Source organism: Epinephelus moara, chromosome 21 (genome assembly GCF_006386435.1).
Source record: "Epinephelus moara isolate mb chromosome 21, YSFRI_EMoa_1.0, whole genome shotgun sequence".
Classification (NCBI taxonomy): Eukaryota; Metazoa; Chordata; class Actinopteri; order Perciformes; family Serranidae; genus Epinephelus; species Epinephelus moara.
The window spans coordinates 30,364,518-30,385,829 of record NC_065526.1 but is presented as its reverse complement, the minus strand read 5'-3'; the positions used below and the strand labels follow the sequence as shown (position 1 = coordinate 30,385,829).

Below are 21,312 nucleotides of genomic sequence, written 5' to 3'. Positions count from 1 at the left end.
GCCAGCTGCAGCTGTTGCTCACCGGTGTATCCCTCCGCGCAAGATGTACTGACCCCCTACAAGCGCCAAGATATCCATCATGTTGTCTCAATATGAAAATGATAGAGAAAGGGCATAACTCCCAAATCGTCGGAGTATTCTTTTCACATAATAATGCGGACTCAGCAGATGACTTGTAAACTGTTTATTCCTCCTTACACCAAACGTACATGGCTGCTTGTCATTGTTTCCAGTAGCACAACAACGGTTACTACATTACCCAGAATAACTTGAGGCTCACACTACTACGGTAGCCTTAGTAGCTCAAAATACACAACAGATTAGATTAGATTAGAACAGAAACACGACAGGAGAATTTACTGAGTAATTTTGCTGTTTCCACTAATTACTTGGACTGACCTGACGTTAGTTAATCCTCTCTCTCTCCAAAACAAATGCATGCTGTAATTGCCGGCTGCAGTCGGAATTTTACAACACCAGGCTGTGGGTGTCATACCGCTTCGGCCAAAGGGGCGCTATAATCAACGAAAACGAAAAGTTCTGCACAGCTGCTTTAAGTAATGCAACCATATAACATCTGTAATCATGAGCCACTAACTCAAATATAACCCAGGTAATCAGGAAGGCTGCGATCACATGGCCAATGCACTGACGAAGTAAGTAATATATAGAGCAAAAGTCTGCGCAAGGACGCTGGTTGGGGTGGTGGTATAAGTCAGCAAATACAGGACTTTCCCCCAGGAGACTGGTGTTTGTGTCCTGTGATAAACCAAGTGAACTTTTCTTTCCTAAATCTAAGCTACGTAACTTTGTACATAACTTCATGTGAAGTACAAATGATGATGCCCAACTATATTTCCTTTCCTCATTTGCATTAAGTGCGTAACCGACGACCCCATTTGTGGGGCACTAATTACAAATGAACCGTTGTATTTGCATTTTCATAAGATATAATATAAGCATTTTATGAGGATATGTTCATTATTTCAGTAGCTGCAGGAAACACTGCAAACAGAACAGTAACAGTTAAAAGCACCAGCTTTATTTTGGCCTTGAGGGTAAGGCTGCATGATATTAGGAAAACATGCGATAACTTTGTTGATCATTGCGATAATGATAATACCTGCAATAAATTAACATATTAAGATGTACTCGGTTCTGTCTTTCTGAAGCGTTGAGTGTAGGGCTGCCCCCTTACAGTCAACCAAACGTTAGTCGACCAGAAAGGTCATTAGTTGGCAAGATTTCATTGATTGCAATGCTTAACCACAAAAAAAAAAAAAACAAGCTTGAAACTCTATTAGGAGCTGCGCCTCGTCAAAATAATTTAATAAATAAAACCTATGTGACTGGACCATGTGGGAATTTAATTTGAAAGGACAGACACGGGAAGTGGCCACGCTCAGCAGTCAGACAGGAGTCAGGTTAATTTACAGGGCTGGTACCTGCAGTTATTACACAGGCTAGTTAATAACATGTCGGGCAGGTGTGGGATCATTTTGAGAAGGGGAAGGACGAACCCAAGGTGATATGTAAACTCATCTTCATTCGTTGACTACAAACATGACGTATCATCTGAAACATGTAAGTAGCTACATTACATAGCCACTTAGCACAATCATTACTGCTTTGCCGACAGTGTCATTAACATAAGGCTCACTCAGTGTTAGCAATGGTTATACTACTCTTTGTCAGACCTTGAACTCAAACCAAAATATATAATTTAATAATTAAATTAATATCGTACACATGCGGGCGAGTAGTCGACTAATGTAAGTGTAGTTTTCTGAATGCAGTATTACAGTATTAATTTCAAAACCTGACATCGTAATGACAAATGTGAGTCCCATCAACTAAACAATAACTATCTAAAGAATAGCCCACAAAACTTGTTTGAAATCTGTCACTGTATACCTTTTCCAAATTTACTGACACAAAAATGCTTCATTCACACACAATACCCTCAGTCATCAATATTACATGATTTATCTTACATGGAAAATTGATGGCTTTTAAAATGACATTAAACTGTTAATGTCGAGTTGTGAATCTTGATACATGACGCCCCTGGGCCAGGCATTTGATTCAGGAAAAAAAAAGCAGTTAAAATGATGGGATCTGTAACTACAGCTTGAATCAGACTGCTCCTCTGTCCATCTCCTGTGTCCACATGTATCACAGAGCACTTACAGTAAAGCACCTCAGCAGCTCCGCAGCCCTGCCCCGACCCTACCAACCAATCATCATGGATAAAATGTTAATGAGCGTTGCCATGGCTACGGTCACACCAGGCAAACCAGCGGTGACCTTCTCCCGGTCCACGTTAATGATTAGGAGACCTGAGCTGAACGCAGTGTGCAGTTCAAATCCCAGGAGGGGAAAATCTGGCTCACAGAGAGGCTTTACAATGAAAACACACTGGGACAAGTGCAATAAACATAAATCACTGTATGTATGGACAAACAGCTGATGAGACCAGACAGAGAGACAATAGATCAGCAACTGAGAGTCACTCATCACATAGAAATGGTATTCAGAAAGTGCTTTTATACATAATATAATCTTCTCAGTTTTCACAATTTCATTATTATTCCAACCTCACACTTACATGTAAAAATCTCCACCATCTAGCTTCACCCATTTTCAACACTTTGAACTAACACCTGAAGTACATCAGAAGGAAACTGTAGAACTAGAACTAGGCACAAACATCTGGGATTCCCTACCTGCCAGCTCAAGGCAAATTTAGGATTTTAAAACCTTTTCTACAACAATCAAGTCCTGGTTAAAACTTTGCCAGAACTGCAATCATGACACCAACAAATCATTATTTGTGTACTTGAGTTAATGTTTTAAATGTTTTGCATTGTGTTTTGTTGGTTTCATTAGTCAGTTTAAATTAGGCATGTCAATGGTTAACCTTTAATTGGTTACAGCTGAGAATATTTTTGACCAGTAACACGTGTCGGTCTATAGCTTAATTTTGCTTCTCTTCACTCATGCCACTCATTCGGTGATTATCGCTAGTAACATCGTCCCTCCCCAATGGCGTTGCTGCCAAAACAAAGCGGCCACCGTCTGATCTCCCCGTGGATGTGGTCTCCCCCTACGTAATTCTAGTGACCTTTAGCATTGTTAACTATGTTCACTGTTAGCTCTGTTAGCACCATTAGCAGTGTCGGCACAGCTAGTGGTGCTAACATACTTTAGTTTACAACACTAAAGGGGTTGTGCAACTCAAAATGAATGAATGCCAGGGATGGTTGTTCTTGTTTTTGATTACTATATGCACCGATTTTAAGAGTTTAAACTGTAACATGCAATTCTAATGATCACTTGGACTATCAGTGCCCATCAAGGGACTGGTGTTGGAAATAAGCTCCAGCTATATGCATCTGTACAATACGTCAGACACTGCTTCTATAACTGTTAATGTTTCTATGTACTTGCTCCTTATAAATAAATTAACAAGTTAAACTATATTAAAAGTTAGGTTTTCTTGTAAATAAATAAAGTTTCCATTAAAGGTTTCTTACAAAATACAACAGCACACAGACACATTTAATGTAGCGACTAGTTGGTGAAAATAATAGAGCATTTAGCTGGTGAAATGATTTCTCTCAGGAGTTGGTAGAGACCAAAAACAGAGCTAAAAGACAATAAATATTGGACTTATATTCACCAGGTGGGCACAACATGAGTCTAGATGAATGATCATGATATCCTGTTACTGCTGGATGTAGAAATAAGCAACTGTTTGCTAACAACTTACAAGGTGATTATACATCAGTGTTACTGTTGTTTCAGCTGCCCCCAAGTGGCCAGACAATCAGTGCAGGTGTACCATAACTGGATGTTAGCAGTCTTCTTCCCTGCCTTTGTTGGCGTATCGGACAGTTTTGGGCATGTTACTGCCACCGACTGCTGATCAGCAGAATAGCATGAAGCTAACACTTTGGCCAAAAAGCTTTATTCCGATTCAGCAAGCTTAATAAACTAGTATTAAATACTTTTAGATACAGTATAGTTTAAATAGGACTTCATATTAAGTTGTTCAGTATGAAATCAACTCCGAGAACTTTTTTGTATTTTCTTTCTTGTTCGCTGCCAAAATATGCTTGGCTTAGAAGCCAAATACGAAACAAAGTATTAAAAAAGATTTAATATTTGTGCTATCAGCAAAAGGGGGACATATTGCATTTTTAGCACCACCTTTATTCAGCTTAATCCTATTTGCATCAAAATAGGCCGTTACCATAAGCCATTGCTAGCTCCGCAGGTTTAGTCCAACAGATGGTGACACCTATAGCAGGTAGGCTAAACTGGAGGCTTCTGGCTGTTTATATGCAGTATTGCATATTTGCATTACAATAAATACCACAGAAGGATAAGGCTATTAATAAGCTATTAAGCAGAAAACATAAAAAACTGTTCATGAAAAATGGAAAAATGCCATGAAATGTCAAAACTGTACAATAAACTAAAATACCCTGTGGGGTTATTGCAGGATGAGTATAAAAATGTATTCATTAAATCATATAAATAAATAGCAGCACAGGTACATAAACTTATTATAGGCTATAGAGTATAAATAAATAAAGTGTAAGTGTATAAATGGAGGCTGAGAGCTGCAGCTCGGTGCTCTCTGTTGTTTTGCTGCTCGTCTCCTCAGCTGAGTCTGTCCTGTGGCTGCCATACTCTCTGTATGCTGGTTATGTAATCAGAAGGAGAGAGGAGGAGGAGGGTCTGGACATACACACACACACACACACACACACACACACACACAAACACACACACACACAACACCAGCTTCTTCCTGCTCGTCCTCCTCTCACCATCTTCTACAACACAACTCTACATCAGTCATCCTGCAGGATGCGAATCTCAGATCAGTGAGGGAATACAGTATTTGATATCAGCTATTTATAAACTCTGTGCATGAGAAAAATGTATGTCTCCAGTCCATACACACACACACACACACACACACACACCTTTATATTTCTTAGATTTCCGATCAATAGCTGCTTCTGTCAGGACGACAGAGCTGGAAATATGAGCGTGTATGTAAAAGCTTGTTTTTCATTGCTTTGCATTGATGTTATCACTGATGGTTGTTGCCTGTTGTTGTTGTTGTTTACAGGCCAGTGTACACAGACCCCAAACAACCTATTTTTATCTATTTAATTTTTTTTTTTAATATTCAAAACTGTTATTTTTTATTCTATTCTATTAATATGATATTTCTCCCTACACATACTTATATTATATATTTTATTGATTTTATATATCTATTGAATACTATTTTCCAATAATTCAAATTTCTGTTATGCATTTATTTATTTATTTTTAATATTCTAATAGTTTGCTTGCACTCTGCAAATTCTAAATGTTATTTTGTACAGGTCATTTATATGTTTATTTATATACATTATTTGCTCTGTATGTTATTATTGGCATTCCTGAATTACTTTACATAATTAATTACTGACTGTAATCTTTTTTTTTTTTACTTTTTTATTTGCACTATTTTTTAAAATATTACCTATTAGAATATTTTTTACTGTGTAATTTACATATTTTATTTTGAAAATTAATTATACTGTAGGCCTATTCATTTTTCTTTTATGTATATATTATATGTTTTAATCCTGAATTATTTCAAATAGTCTGATTTTTTTATATTATTCTATTTTAATTAAAAAGTTTATTTTAATTTTTTTGTTACTATGTAATTTATGTGATTTTTTTTTAGTTTTGTTATCATGAATGCATGATTTTTCTAAACTTTTTTTTTTGGATTGTATTTTTAGGATTTGTTGTATTACTTTTTTTATTTCTAATAATTTTTCAAATTAAATTATTGTCACAGATGGCACTGACAACTAGATAAGAGCCTCCTTAATATAATAATGGCTAATTTTCCTGATAAGCTCCTTCCTGCAGTTCACCGACTTGTTTACCGACTCGCAGCGTCTCCTCGGTGAGCAGCACAGAGTTTACGTTGCTCTAATATTATTTCTACATAACAATATTCCTGTGTGGACTTTGGTTTATTTGCAGTGGATCTTTGTGCTGAAACGTATTACAGGATCACCGTGTTTGTTTTTCCTGGGCTCAGGTGAAGCTGCAGTGAAGCAGTCTGCCGGTCCTTGGCAGCCCCGCTGATACAATATTGACACAGATCAGATACAGAAATAGTCTCCTCCGGTCTGTCTGCAAAATGGCTGTGAGGAGCTCTCTACAGCACCGGAGACGCTACGGATGCAGCTCATCAAGAAAATAATCAACCGTTAATTCACTCACCGAATCTCCTGTCAGCAGAAGCGGGGAAGCAGCTCAGGGAAGCAAGGAAGAGGAGGAGGAGGCGGCGGTGGAGGAAGGAAAAAGCCAAAGGAACCATGTCTCTTCTCCTGGGTTTATTCTCTCAGGTGTTAAAAGGCCATTTTCTTCCAGCGAGGTTTGCTTCGTCTTCCTTCCCGTTCAGAGTGGCTCCTCCGCGGCTGGAGGGGCAGAGGAGAGCCGGGACACACGGACAGCGGATGGATGTTGGAGGAGAGGAGAGAGGATGCAGGGCGTTCCTGCTGCTGCTGGAGGCTCGAGCTCTCTCAGCGTCAGCGCACGTGCAGATAGACGCGAGACTTCCGGTACGGCATTTTAAAATAAAAGTCTGAAAATATATTAAGCGTCACAATTTATGAAGAAATGAGATGCAAAATTGTAAAAATCTAAGTGGAAGAGGGTACAGAACTACAGCAACAACCACAAAGGACTTCAAAAGTAAATTGTATAAACAAATAATAACCCAATCCAACATAAATCAGCCAATAGTCCTACTTTTAAGAAAATTTATATTTGTGTTTACACTTCATTCCGTCAATCTGAGAATTTTTTAAAAATCTTTTTACCTAATATGTGTGATAATTCATCACAACTCGTCACATATAGATGACTTTCGCTTTTGTCAGAGTTGACTTTTCCTGGAGCTCTGTTTATGATCAACTTTACCTGTACATAACCGTCAACATACATGGGTAAACGTTTCTCCATGATATAGGCCACAATCATTTTTATTTTATTTTATTTAATCTTCTACTAAATGTTTTCCTTGCATCTGTACTACCACACCCAGCCTTTAAACTTTTATTCTGAAGGTAAAACCACTCAGTATCCGGATTTAATCGTTTTTGTAGTCTGACTTGACGGATTCACGGACTCAAGGAGCTCTCCACTCTGATTCAGCACTACCGTTGCTTTCAGGTGCTGTCGGAAATAACTCAGGTTCACAGTTGAAGGCGGGTGAATGAGTGATGATGAAAAGTTAAGGCCACTGTCTGAGGAAAGGCTGATGAGGTTTGCAATAAAATGCCCTCATATGGCATTCAAATGTGTATCTATAGCCTGAATATATGGGCTCATTAATCATTATTCATTTAAAAAAAAAAAAAAAGTTTCTAAAGCCAGAAGGTATCTGATGGATTTTATCCATTATAATACAACATCATTTATTTGTTGATTATATTTAGTATTTTTAATCTGAATCTGCAGAGTCACTGAAGTTATCAAATAAGTGTAAAGGAGTAAAAAGCACAACAATGTTAAGTATAAAGTAGAAATACTAAAAATTGTACTTAAATGAACATTGAAATGACAACTCTTCACTACTGGTCCATGTGTTAAATTATGCATAGTACATATTGCTGAATCACATTTTGTTTATTCATAGATAACCACCAATAGGTGACTGAAAGGGTGCCCACAGCTTATTTATACCCAAGAGACCTCCTGTACTGTAGGTTAATGTAGCCATTTTTAAAAACATTATTTCAGTTAATTTTACTTGTTGCATACTCTAAAGGTAATTTATGTTCAGTCAAATAAGCAGGCAGCAAACCTGGCGCTGTGTATTCTGTTACAGGAATACTGAACAAAATGCTCAGAGTGGAGGAAGGAGTGGGTGACTAATGGGGGCCCAGCAGCTAGTTTTTAAGGACACCTGGTCCTCATGGAAATATACATGTATTCTCACAAACTTGAAACACCCACAAGCCATCAGTCAGCGTGCAGCATATCCTCAGACTTTCTCTTATGCCACCTGCACACATTAGATTCTCATTTATGATGAACAGCAAGAGATGACAAGTGCTCTCTCTTTCTTTCTGTATGTGTGTGTGTATGTTTTACCTCTTGACACCAATATCCAGAGGCAATGATTCATCAAAATATTCCAGCAGGGGGAGCAATTAGCGATCATATCCAGCTGCAGGCAAACTGTGCGGCCTCTCGGCACAGATTATGGAAAACAAAAAGATATTTTATCGTAATCATGCAGAAGACACAGATTTATATAACGCTATCAGCAGGTGACTGTGGTCCCATACAAGCACTGAGTGAGTTCATCGAACACATCGATGATTAGATGTGCCAAAATATCCTCCAGTTAAACCAAGATAAAGAAAAGGGATAATTGTTTTTGGAGCTCAAAGAAAAATGATTAATGCTGATGTTGAAAACCAAAAACCAGGCCTGAATTTACACCTCTCAGGTGGTCTGGTTCAGGTCTGCAGAAGCAGCATTCAGTCTTTGTGCATCATGTATCTGGAACAAACTCCCATAAAACTGGAGCTCTGCTCTGACACTCACTTCTTTTAAATCAGGGCTTCAAACTTTCCTGTTTGTCAAAGCCATTCATTAAATTCAACTTGGGACTACTTAGTCATATCCTGCATTACACTGTAGCTGCACTATTGTTTTACTGCTGTTTGATTTGTATCATTCTAGTTTGGCTTGTTTGACCTCCTTTGCTTTAAAAGGAAGTCATTTGTGCCTTTTTATAAGGTCTTGTTTCAGTATCCTGTCAAACAGTTTGACCAACTGTCCTGTGTTGTGTTTAGGTTCAGGTGAAGAAACTTGATGAAGACTCTCTGCACAGGTGTGTTGTTGCCATAGTGAGTAAAAAAATGCACCACAGAGCTGCTGTTGACAAAAAGAGTTAATAGTTTGGTGACACAGCAAGATTTTGGGTGTTTTTCTTGCTTGAATTGCAGAGTCTTAGAGGAGCAGTTGAAAGATTTGATGCCCTATCGGTTTAGTTAAATTCACGTCTACATGTCTAAACTTGTGTTGTCCTGCATAATGCTGTGCCCTTTTCATTTAATCAAATACATTTCCACAGGATGTCTGCAGGTATCATAGTCAGATTTCATACTTTTTTAGACTACATACAGAGATACTGGTTATTAAGTCTGTAGGATTTGAAGGCTTGTTTTTTTTAAGACTGAGGATCACAGAGAAGATCCACTTTAAAGGTTAGGTGTGTAGGACTTATGGGGATATATTGGCAGAAATGGAATAGGCTAATATACTATGATATGTAATCACCTGAAAATAAGAACTGTTGTGTTTTCATTACCTTGGAATGACCCATTTATATCAACATAGGGAGATGGTCCTTGTGGATTCTGAGCACACATCAGCAGGTGCTGGGCTAGCAGCCCTTGTCCAACATGCAGAACAGCATCGGAGAAACACAGATTTATAATATGAAACTGATTCATTCCATGATTTTCCTGGTTTGACTCATCAGAGCTATTTGTTTTGGAGAGGAGGAGACCTCTGATGATAATTCGGCTCCCAGTAAAAACCTCCTAAACATCTGAATCAGAAACAAGTTGAGCACACATTAGCAGGTGCTTGGCTTGCGGCCTATCTCTGACAAGCCAAACAGCATAGGAGAAACACTGATTTGTAACATTAAACTGATTTATTTAGTGGTTTTACCTGCAACATTCACCTGGTCTGTTTGTTTTGGAGAGGAAGAGACCTGCTGATAATTCTGCTACCAGTAGAAACTTCCTGAAAGTCTGGATCGTAAGTTGTAAGAGAAAAATTAATAAAAAAATTAAATTAAATTAATGAAATTAAAAAAGGTGAGCACACTTTAGCAGGTGTGGGGCTAGCAGTCCGTATGTGCTACATGCCAAACATCATAGGAGAAACACTGATTTGTAACGTTTAACTGCTTTATTCAGTGTTTTTACCAGCTATATTCACCTGGTCTGTTTATTTTGGAGAGGAGGAGACCTCTGCGGATAATTCGGCTCCCAGTTTAAACCTTCTGAAGAATGAACACTGGAGGAATTTTTACTGGGAGAAGTTTCAACTGGTTGCAATCTGCCATCCTCTCCACTAGATGCCACTAAATACCCCTAAATCTTACACACAGAACATTTTATTCTGTGGTTCCCAACCTGCATGTCAGGGGGCCTTTTCCCCAGATTTAAAATAATTTCCTCTCACATTATTTTTGTTCAGTTTCACAAATCAAAACAAATATCATACTTGCAGGCTGTGCACAAGCATGGGAAAGCCCAGCATCATTCTCTGCTACTTCAAAGCTGCTGCAGTGACAAATATAAAAAGAAAGGTCAGAGGCCACAGTGCTGTACAGCTTCATGCTGCTATCACCAGCTAAAGCTCTTTATTTGTTTTAAAAGACATTACGGAGACATTCTGAAACATGGGAAACTACTGAAGCATTTCGTTGGTTCTTTTTATACATGGAAATATCACCAGGTTGTGTGAATCTTTAAGGCACAAGATAAATTAAGAAGACGGAGAAAACAAACCGCCTTTCAGAGGACAAAGTCCACCACAGAGGGATAGCTCTCGAATCCAATGGCTTACACACAAATCTTTTGATTCTTACAAAATAAAACACAGAACAAGACAAAGAGGGGGAAAGCTGCAAAACACAAATAAAAAAAACAACATTAAAAGACAGAAAATGCAGAACGCCACAGTTAACATACATATGTGTAAAATACTTTCTTGATATGCACACAACAAGGCAAAAGTCTGTGTTTTGAAGGTCAAGGGTCACATTTGCCTCCCTTGTATCAACACAACATCGCTGCTCTTTGGCTTTGAAGGGCCACATGGATAACGCATGCATTCATTTGTGTTTGATAGCAAGAATGATGTATTTGTTACTGATATAAATCCCTTCCGAGCAAGTGCTGTAAAGTCAAAGCAGTGTTAAATATGATGTGCGTGAAAAAATTGTATGTACACAAAACAAAACAAATGTCATTTTCAACAAGAGTGTGTGTCTCGATTTAGACTATGCATAGTTTGTTCATATGAGACACAACATGTTGAAAATGACACTTCATGACACGTTAAGACCAATGTTGATTTATTAACAAAATGTCAACAACTTAGAATGATTGCAGTGGAAATTATCGGCATATCAACCTCAGTGAAACGGTGACAAACACCCTGCAGTGAACGCCATAACAAAACCAACAACAAAGCCTATTTAATCCAAATGTCTAATTTTTGTAAATGTTAAATTTTCTTAGTTTTTAAAGCCACTATTTGTAGAATTTTTTTTCTGAATAAATCATCTTTCAAATTACTTATAAGTTTTTGTTTGTAGAAATTGGAGCAGTCCTTGTGGTGCTTTCAGATAATTTATCTCAGTGATTGTGCGGGTGAGTAAACCGATAATTCTTATGTAATAATGGTAAATACTGGTCGGCCAAATAAAGACTGGATACAAAAATAACTCATGGTGAATTCAACATTTCCACACACTTTCTTTTTTCTTTCTTTTTTCTTTACAAATACTGTCCTCACTCGCTCAATTTATTCCTGTTTTTTAGTTTGTTTGTTTAAAATAAAAAGATTGGTTATAAAGGCAAACTGAAAGACTTTTAATATGAAAACTTTCCAGGAAGTGATGAGTTTTCTTGACAGTTGCTTAACACTGATCGAGATAAACTACACAAAACTTCAAAGCATCAGAGAGGTGAGGATTTGTCGGCTATTAATGTGAAAATATACATTATTAACCAAATTTTTCGACACAACAGATAGTTTGTGTTACCTTGGGAACAGGGGAAGTTAAACATAAAAGCATGGTCCAAATAAAGGTCTTGTTCTGTCTGCCATTGAATTAAATAATATGAATTAATTTGAGAATTTAAAGTATAGTTGTCACAGTGCCTTTTTTTTTTGGTTTTACCACTGGAGGGCGCCAGTGCAGACACTTCTATTCATAGTGGCTTTAGAATGAAGAAAATGTATGTGATAAATTAATCACTTCATTTTTAAATACGGTTCATGTTGATGCATTATTCAACTTGGAGAAATACTTTAACATTTTAGCAAACATACTAGTTTCCTTTTCTTAGAAACAGCTGGATGAGTAGATCAATGACACTGTTTAACATAAAGCCAGCAGCAACAAGTTAGCTTAGCTGAGCATACAGACTGTAAACAGGTGGAAACAGCTAGCTTTGCTTGGTCTGAAAGTAAAAAAAAATCTGTGTACCTGCACCTCTGAAGCTCACTGATTTATATGTTAAACTATTGTTTTGTTTGGATTTAAGCAAATAAAATATAATGTACCAATAGTGAGCTTTAGAGGCTAGCTGTTTCCCTGTTTCAAGTCTTTGTGCCAAGCTAAGCTAACCAACTCCTGCCTGTAATGTCATATATAACTAACAGACATAAGAGTGTTATCTTCGCATCTAACACTCTCTATAAGAATGTTAACGCCAAAATGTCAAATTATTCCTTTAAAAACTGTTAAATTTAAGATAAGAATTACTCACTAAAACAGACTTTTTTTTTCTCCCAGAGGAATTTAGGCAATGTTTAAATTGCACCTAAGCATAAAAATGTTCCCCAAACACACAGATGTGCAAATATTCACTTTAAAAAACAAACAGGTCACACCTAACAATGGCATTATTTCAGTGTAACAACAGGTATATTAACAGATGGAAAAGAACTAAAAGAGCTCATATTTGCATCACATTCGTGCCGGAGACTGAAATTTGGAATTTCCTTTTTTCAAAATCAGTCAAAAGTGATTTTTTTCTTATCGTACTTAACACAGTCTTTGGGTACAAATGGGTTGGCACAATATTTTTGTACCTACAGTTCTTTTCACGTGGTTAATACACAAATTCTTACAGTGGAATAAAGCCAAGGTAAAGCTGTGTTACCAAAACCCAAAAGGGCAAAAAAATTAAATACTTCTGTTCTCTTTGGTGGCGTCTTTCCCTGCGACTGCCCGCCTGCTCTGCTTCAGAAACTTTGTCCAGAATGTTTTTCATTGAAAAAAAAAAAAAGTAATCAAATAACATAAAAACAATCATTTGGCCAAATAAGAGACGCCCCTCTCTTATCTCTAGAACACGGCGTCTGTTTTGTCCAGCATCATCACGTTTATATTTACAAACTTGTACATTGTCTTTCTTTATCAAACTGCTGCAACAGCAAAAAAATAGATTGTCTTCCTCTACAGCTGTTATAGTTTCTCCTATAATTACGGAATATAGATTTCCACAGCAGTACTTGTACTTGTATAATATATAGTATTCTACTTGTTGTATACTCCCTTTAGTCTATCAGCCTTTCACTTCTTAAAGGGGAGGTTTGCCTTGCGACTGATATGATTAAATGAATGTCAAAAGCTGCTTCTCTGTTTCTTTTGATACACTTACAAGTAATGATAAAAAACAACAACAACAAAAAGCCGTACTGTCGACTTAAGTGGAAGTGTGGCGATATGATGGTAGTGATGATAATAATTATGATGATGATGGTTTCTCTCGTTGCCGTTTAGAGTTGGTGAGGCTTCGACAGGCCGTCTTCACTCAGCTCAAACCTGCAGGAGGAGAGAGAGGCTTTTATTTTGGAAACTCGTAGTTTCGTCCATTTCCTAAATCAGGCTCTAACATCAGTGTTTTATTGGCGTCATCAAACTCATCCGCCAAAGCAATGTTTTATTAATTAAAATAACAGAATTATCAACGAGTACATTTGAGGAAGCAACTCTCACGGCAAAAATACTGCGAAAGTTGCCATGGAGCTGCAGATGAGTTTACATGATGTCAAAGGCGCAACAATTAATCAACTAGTTGTAAACTATTTAATCAAACAGAAAGAAAAGAAAAAGCCGAAATTCTCTAATTCCAGCTTCATAAATTACAGTAAACTAAGTTATTTCCGCTTGGGACAAAACAAGACACCTGATGATGTCATATAAGGCTTTAGGAAACACTCATCGACATTTTTACCATTTTCTGACGTTTTGTAGACCAAACAACTAATCAGTTAATCGAGAAAATAATTAACAAATTAATTTAATGAAAATAATCCTTAGTTGCAGCCCAACATGACGCATGTCCAGCAATTCAGAGTCAGACATGTCTCCTCTTAACCCTTTGAAACCTGAAGTGACATCACTTTTCTTGTGCTGCTTTCAGACGCCTTTCGCAAGTATTTACACCTTTGAACCCTGAGCAAATTGATGCAATTTCTTTCAAAAATATGGGGGGAAAAAGGCAATGAGCAACTTGGAAGGAAATGTCCCAAAGATTGCAAAAAATAATTGTTTTCATTAAAAAAAAAAAAAAAAAAAAAAAAAAAAACTCAGGAAAAATAAAAAGCATTAGAAGGCTTTTTCATTGAAGCAGCTGAACTCAAAAATCAAAACATTTTTCAGGCTTGAAGATTCATTCTGTACATGAAATAGCACTTCATGGAGATTGCTAAGTGTGTAAATACGTGACCTAGATTTTAAGTCATCTGATATCAAAATTTAGGCTACATTAATATTAGAACTGCTGACAAGAACATTTTGTTGCACGCAACATTTTTCCGCAAACATTTTGATATCAAAATATTTAATGTAATTTTGAACCAAAGGGTCACACAGAGGTATTAGTTTCCTTTGTCGAGCAGTTCAGCAGTGACTGTTTCGAACCCTTTCAGACAGAAATTGAAGCTTTTAGGATTATCAGTTCTGCAGTCCTGATAACAAAGACACACTTCTCCTTAAAGGGGGTCTTTTCACCCTCCCACAAAAGAGGGATTTTCCATAATAGCTTTGTGTGAGCTGATTCATTTGGTTGTTGTGTTCAGATGCTTGTACATTAAATGAAAAGTGGAAGATCAAAGACTAACCATTGTGTCCAGCCCTTACTGATGTCCTCATGGGTCAACTCCACCAGTACCTGATGAGAAAAGGCAACAGAAATAATGACTACCTTTAAATGACTGCATACATCTGAAATATTAAATTACAGTATCTTTTCACGACCAAACTAACCAACTATACTCGACGATAGTTTTTAAATGAACTGTTTTTAAATGATCATCAAAAGTCACAAATTCAAATCCTAAGCCCAGTTAAGGTCCGTACCTTTCCCAGAAGGCCTTTGTGTTTGGAGAGCAGACCTCCACTGTTCTTCACTGCGACATCCAGAGTCCGCCTGTGGAGCTCCACGAGGGAAACACTGAACTCAAACCTGAGCAGGCAGAGACAAGAAGAGCACACATCACATTTACAACTCAACCACTGAAACAAAACTGTGTTTAACAATAAAGTTATTTAACGATACAACTGAAAGCAGAACAGAGGGACTCACGTCTGATCGTAAATTGGATTGAGGGTTTTCTTGAACGTGTGAGTTTTCCTCCTGCCCGACCTCCGTTTGTCAGGAAGCAGGTAGAGGCGAACGTAAGGATCTGAGCCGTGATCTGTGAATGCTATCAGGTTTCTGCGGAGGTGAACAAATGCATATGATATGAGAACATTCACCTAGTAAAGAGGATTTTTGGAAGAAAAAAATGTGTCTGTACCTGCAGGCGTGCACGACCACGATGAGTTTGTTCCTCTGGGAGCTGTGTCTGACTGTCAGCTGGATCTCACCTAGCGGGAAATAACTGGGGCCTGAACCACTACGGAGAGAGGGAGGAGAAGTAAACCCATCAAAACCAGCACCTAATGTTCAAGCCTGTATTTTCATTGTGGTGTGAAAGCTGAGGATCAGTAAGGTAAAAGTTTCAGATCGGTAGAAATGTCCTCTCAAAGAATAAGTCTGGCAATATTCTATATTTTTACCTAATCCAATAACAAATGTATCTACTAACAAGTATTGTGTGTAATAAAGTCTGATGTATCTTCTTCCTTTGTGCCATATTTTGACTTAATCCCACATGCAGTGTCGTGTTGCCCCAAATACTTACTTGACCATCAAATGTAGATTAATCTGCCACTGAAAATAGTCCCCGACAAATGCACTATTTCCTCCCATTTGTTTGATAAAAACTACAGTGAGAAGCTGTTTCAGGAAGTTACTTAGCCATTTTTTAATGAATAAAGAATATATGTGATTTTTTTTTTTTTTTTTCCCCCGAAGTTTTAAATCTTCAGTAGGAACCAGTGGGCTTTGAGCTAAGCGTCACAGACCGGGGAGAAAAGTCATGTTTTGGTCTTTTAATGGGATTAAATTAAAATACCGCTGGCCTTATTGTATCTTTTTGTGTGTGTTCATCACAGACAAAATCAAACATTGAAATTTCAACATTTTTCAGGCAAATGGCACCACTCTATGCTCAAGGTAGAGTGTGGGATGAAAAGCATGACCATTGCATTCTTATTTTATTTTTTAACTTCCAGTAGGATCAGAGAGAAAAGTCATTTAACTCTACAGTGAAATTAGCACCTACATAACTTCACCCCTAGTGTCAGTGCTGAAATGGTAAGAGATGCCTGTCCTGGAGGTCAGCATATGTAGAGGCTCAATTTTAATTTACTTGAACTTGAACTTTAATTACTTTTTGCCAAAATAATTGTAGTGTCATAGAGTTATGTTGCTTTCACAGACTCAATGATCAGGTAGCATAAAGTCAAATGATGTTCCTGTGGTTTCCTGCTGTTAATATTTGCACCCTTTGCACAGAATTCGGCGGCTAAACCTTTGATTTGAATTATTGTGTTAGTTGGATTGACAGACAGATTGATTTATGATTGTCTGATACATACTTCTGCAGCTGCTGAAGTCTCTGCTGCAGCTCCTGAGCAGCGTAGGGGTTGGAGATATCTGAGGCGATGCTGGGCGTTGGTTCCTTGCCTCCAGCAAGGTACTGCTGGGAACCAGAGATAGCCAGGTTGGAGGTGCTCCTCCCAGTCTCCGCCAGGCCCTGACTTCCTCCTCTTCCACTGCCCTGCCCCAAGTCTGTGCTTCCAGGAGACCTAAAGGGGTCCTCCGCCTCCTTCCGTCGGTTCAGCAGGTCCTGGGCTGACACGGAAGAAGAGCGGGGGATGTCGGAGGTGGAGGAGGAGGGAGCTGCGGGGGAGCCAGAGGAGACGGAGGGCCGAGGGGTTTGGTTGCCGGAGCTGTTCTTGCGGACTTGCACGGATGATGGGGTGGAGTCTGAGGATGAGGAAGTGCTCTTATCCAAGCACAGCACCTGAAATAAAGCACATGGAGAGGAAAAATTATTGTATGCTGAAATTTTTTTTTCCAAGACCCAACATTTTTCCAAAGTCAAGCAAGAAAAAAGTTTCATACATCAATAAAGTTCTGCTCCATTTGCAGCCTTCCAGTAAAAAGGACAATATGTGAAACCACACGGCCACTTTCCTGCCCAATTTGGGATTTTAAAAAGCTTCTAACAGCTTGGAGCGAAAGTGAGCTAAACCACTTCAGGCGACCACTGCACACTGATCTAATGGCACCTTCACAAAGCACAAATTGTTTTCTGTAGCACTTAAGAGAACATAATCTGCAGGTTGTCCTCTTACCCGCAGAGCCATCTTCATCTTGAGGGTGCAGCTCGGTCCGGAGTTCCTCAGGGGAAAGCGCTGGTTCAGCGTCATGTCCTCGGCCTCCAGCAGGCGACTCAGAGGCAGCGTTAACGTCCCCAGTGAACACTCGTGTTTCTCATCCTTCACCTACGAGACACAGGGGGAACAAAAACGTAAGCTGTCTGTCACAACTCATACATCCCAGATTTAACTGCTTACTATTGCAATGAAATGATCTGCTGACAAAAGACACCTCCGTACCTCAACCTCCAATTCTTGACATTTGGGGTTATGGATGAGGAAGGTGAAGGATTCCTCCCACACAGGTTCATTAGTCTTATATCTTGTCTGGAAGAGGACACAACAGAGAGGAGTCAGAGGATAAAAAATAAATAAAGGGAACCCTAATCACATTACAGCCAAGTGCAAAACTGCTCATTTCTAAACAACTGAAGTTACTTTAAGGGACCAAAGTTGTGTAAAAACTGCTCTGTGTCTGAAAACAACAAAACATATGTAGACCCAGCAAATTGCAAAATTTGTTGTCTGCCAAGTGTTCAGTGGCAACAGACTTACAGTACAACTTTTAAGCTTTAAGATGGTGGATGCCATTATTTGACAACATAATAACCAACTTTTGCAGTCAAAGTGTCTTTTTTTCCCCCGAAAGGAGTTTTTTGGGGAGTTTTTCCTTATCTGCTGTGAGGGACCAAGGACAGAGGGATGTTGTATGCAGTGAAGCCCTCTGAGGCAAACTGTGATTTGTGATACTGGGCTTTACAAATAAAATTGGATTGAACTGAATTAAAAATTTCAACAACCTGTTTAATAGCAACCAACATGATTTACACTCAGACAAACTGAGCTAACATATCACCTGCAAGTATAGATGAGCATTTTGGGATTAGCTTAGCCTATTTGAACAATATCAACATGTGTCTGTGTGCTAGGTACACAGCTGGAGTCACAACGTGGTAAGCCTTGCTTAGCATAAAGACTGGAAGCTAGCCTGACTTGTTGCAGTTAAATTTTGCACTACTTGTGCTATGTCCACTGCACACATGTATATATGTATGTACAGTAAATCTAATAATCTAACTAGCTAGAATACTAGATTTCCTACCTAAAAGCCTTGTCTATAAGGTTTTCTAAAGATCATGGATTAACACATTTTAGCTTTTTGTTGAATTCATACACAAACTGAAGTTTACAAATGGAAAACTGTGGTTTTATTCCACAAATTATTGGTGGTAATTAGTGAATTTGTAAAGATTTGTCACCTAATTTTGAATTTTGGACCAATCCAGTAGTTGTTTCCCCCTGTTTCTAGTCTTTATGCTAAGCTAAGCTAGCAACGTCTTGACTCCTGCTTTGTACTTAATGCACAGACTAAAGATGCATATCCATCCTCTCATCTCATCCTTAGAACAAAAGCAGGTAACTAAATTAAGTATAAGTTATTTCAGAGTTACATTGGCTATAGTTTAAATGCTTTTTTAAATAGGAGGATACAGGAAATTCATATCACTGAATGAATTGATGGTGGTGGGTATGAATGTGGATCACGGCTTGGTCTCACCTTGCTCTCGTAGGACTTGTGTCCCACTGTGAACTGGACAAACGGACTGGGATCGCTGGTCACTTTTTTGCCAGACTGCCGGGGAGAAAAACACAGGTTTTACAAACAAGACAGAGCCATGCTAGCATTTATGACATTTTGGAATTTTACTTTGAGAATTTCTTTTTTTAACTACATAAAAACATTCAAAATTATTTGACAACTATTTCTTTAGAGTTCAATTAGCCACGGATGTCTTTAAAAAGATGCAGTGATGAAGAATATGAAGCCTCGCTTTGGTAATCTGCTCTGAGGTGAATGAGTTACAGCATCTTTTTAAAGTAAAGTAATCCGACTACACTTGTATTAGTCACTAACCAAACATCTAAAATGTTAATTTCACTGTTAAATGTTTTTACAACATGGCTGTCAACAATAAATTAAGCCATACTGTACGTTGTGAGCACTAATAATTTGCATTTTGAGCTAATACACTTGTCACATTTTAGCACCTGATGGCAAAATGTGAAACTTTTTTATGGAGGAAGGAGTTAAGAATGCAAAAGTCTCTCTAGCCCCAAACCAATAAGTCTGGAAAGTACACCAGATCAGTTTAAAAGACAGGATTAATTCAAAGTTTCAGAATCAAAAGTATGAGTGTAAATGTACTTTAGACAACAATGTTGTTATTTACAACGCACATTGTTAGACACAGCACACAGTTTTAGTAAACAAACATGATTAGTGGAGTTTGTTAATGATTACACAACAGCAGTCAGTAAGTAAATTCAGTTCCAGTGACTGACATCAGCCACAAAGCCGCTTTGAATGCTGCAGCAGCGCCCCCTGGTGAGCACAACGCCCAGTGAGCATTAACTCTGCTCAAATCAACAAACTTTCTCCCAACAACATGTTTCAAGATGTAAACTTGAAACAGAAGAACTGTTTGCTCTTTAATAAGAAAGTTTATCTATACTTTCTAACGTAAATAGTCTTCAAGTCACACCAACCAATTACAAATATGTTATTTTGGTCAAAAGTTATATCTTTACTCATATATTTAATCAGTTTCGGGACCTTTATGTGTAAATTGTATAAACTACACTTAAAAAGAACTGTATAAACAGGTACAAGGACGTCTATGGCGATGTAGTCAGCATTTATTTTTGCAGCAGCAAAAAAAAAAAAAAACAAAAAAACAACCTATTTCAGAATTAGACATTTGCATTTATGCAGCTGTTAAAGGACTTAATATGTACTTACTTCAAACTACAATGTACACTATATGGCCAAGGATGTGGAGACACTTTTGTGCACCATTAAAGGACACCTTGCTGCTATAGCATGCGATGCTATTCTATACAACAGTGTGCTAACAAATTTGTGTTTTGTCTCTTTCCTGTTTCAACATGACAATGTCCCTGTGCAACAAAGCCAGCTCCTTTAAGGAAATGGTTTTCCCAGTTTGGTGTGGAAACACTTGGCTGGTCTGCACTGAGCCCTGACCTCAACCCCACCAAACACCTTTAGGATGAACTGGAAGCCAGATCTTATCATCTAACATCAGTGCTAGACCTTACTATGCTTTTGTGGCTGAATGGGAGTAAATCCCTGCAGCCAGGTTCAACATGTGTTGAAAAGACTGAAACCAGAAGAGTGATTGCTGTTGTATGTTAGTAGCCATGTTTATGGAATCACATTTGGGTGTAATATTTGGGTGTCCACAGACTTTTGGCCATACAGTGCAAGTATGAGCTGAATATGTGAGTCTATGAGCCTGTGTGAACACATGTCACTGTTGTCCTCTGTGTCCCTCCTTGGTGTCTGAGCGATAATGGGTGTGCTTCGTTACAGTGTCGTTACCTTGATGGCCTTACTGATCGAGGCCTTCTTCAGCCCCGCTTGGTTGAACTCTAACGGATTGCGCTTTGATTTTTCCCCAAGGACAAGGCAGGAGAGAGCAAACAACACACACACACACACACAAACACGCACACACACACACCAGCAGGTTATTAGGGAAAAGAGGGGCATGCAGGGAGGAGGATGAGGAGAAGGACAGAGCACACCAGGACCGCCAGCATCACCAATCGGGACATGATGAGACAGACAGAGAGACAACAAGGATGATCACATGGTT

General features: G+C 38.3%; 2 protein-coding genes across 5 annotated transcripts in view; both read right to left on the bottom strand.

Moving 5' to 3' along the window:
• LOC126382840 (receptor-type tyrosine-protein phosphatase N2-like) overlaps positions 1-6,612 on the bottom strand; it is a 298,552-nt gene extending 291,940 nt beyond the window's left edge. For both annotated transcript variants that reach the window (XM_050032933.1, XM_050032934.1), the window contains exon 1: positions 6,310-6,612. In XM_050032933.1, the coding sequence (XP_049888890.1) occupies positions 6,310-6,406 (97 nt within the window). In that variant the 5' untranslated portion in view covers positions 6,407-6,612. The remainder of the gene's footprint in view (positions 1-6,309) is intronic.
• Positions 6,613-10,443: 3,831 nt separating this feature from the next.
• The window catches only part of esyt2a (extended synaptotagmin-like protein 2a), a 65,896-nt gene continuing 55,027 nt past the window's right edge, over positions 10,444-21,312 (bottom strand). The window contains exons 15-25 of one of the 3 annotated variants that reach the window (XR_007571967.1): positions 21,036-21,098; positions 19,194-19,268; positions 17,876-17,962; positions 17,612-17,761; positions 16,850-17,277; positions 15,664-15,762; positions 15,450-15,581; positions 15,224-15,329; positions 14,986-15,035; positions 13,559-13,684; positions 10,444-10,747 (exon numbers count right to left, since the gene is read on the bottom strand). Coding sequence is in view for 2 of the 3 variants with exons in the window: in XM_050074614.1 (XP_049930571.1) it covers positions 13,639-13,684; positions 14,986-15,035; positions 15,224-15,329; positions 15,450-15,581; positions 15,664-15,762; positions 16,850-17,277; positions 17,612-17,761; positions 17,876-17,962; positions 19,194-19,268; positions 21,036-21,098 (1,236 nt within the window). In the remaining variant the exon portion in view is untranslated. Of the gene's footprint in view, positions 13,685-14,985; positions 15,036-15,223; positions 15,330-15,449; positions 15,582-15,663; positions 15,763-16,849; positions 17,278-17,611; positions 17,762-17,875; positions 17,963-19,193; positions 19,269-21,035; positions 21,099-21,312 lie in introns of all 3 variants that reach the window. The other 2 variants (XM_050074614.1, XM_050074615.1) reach the window with 2 other exon arrangements.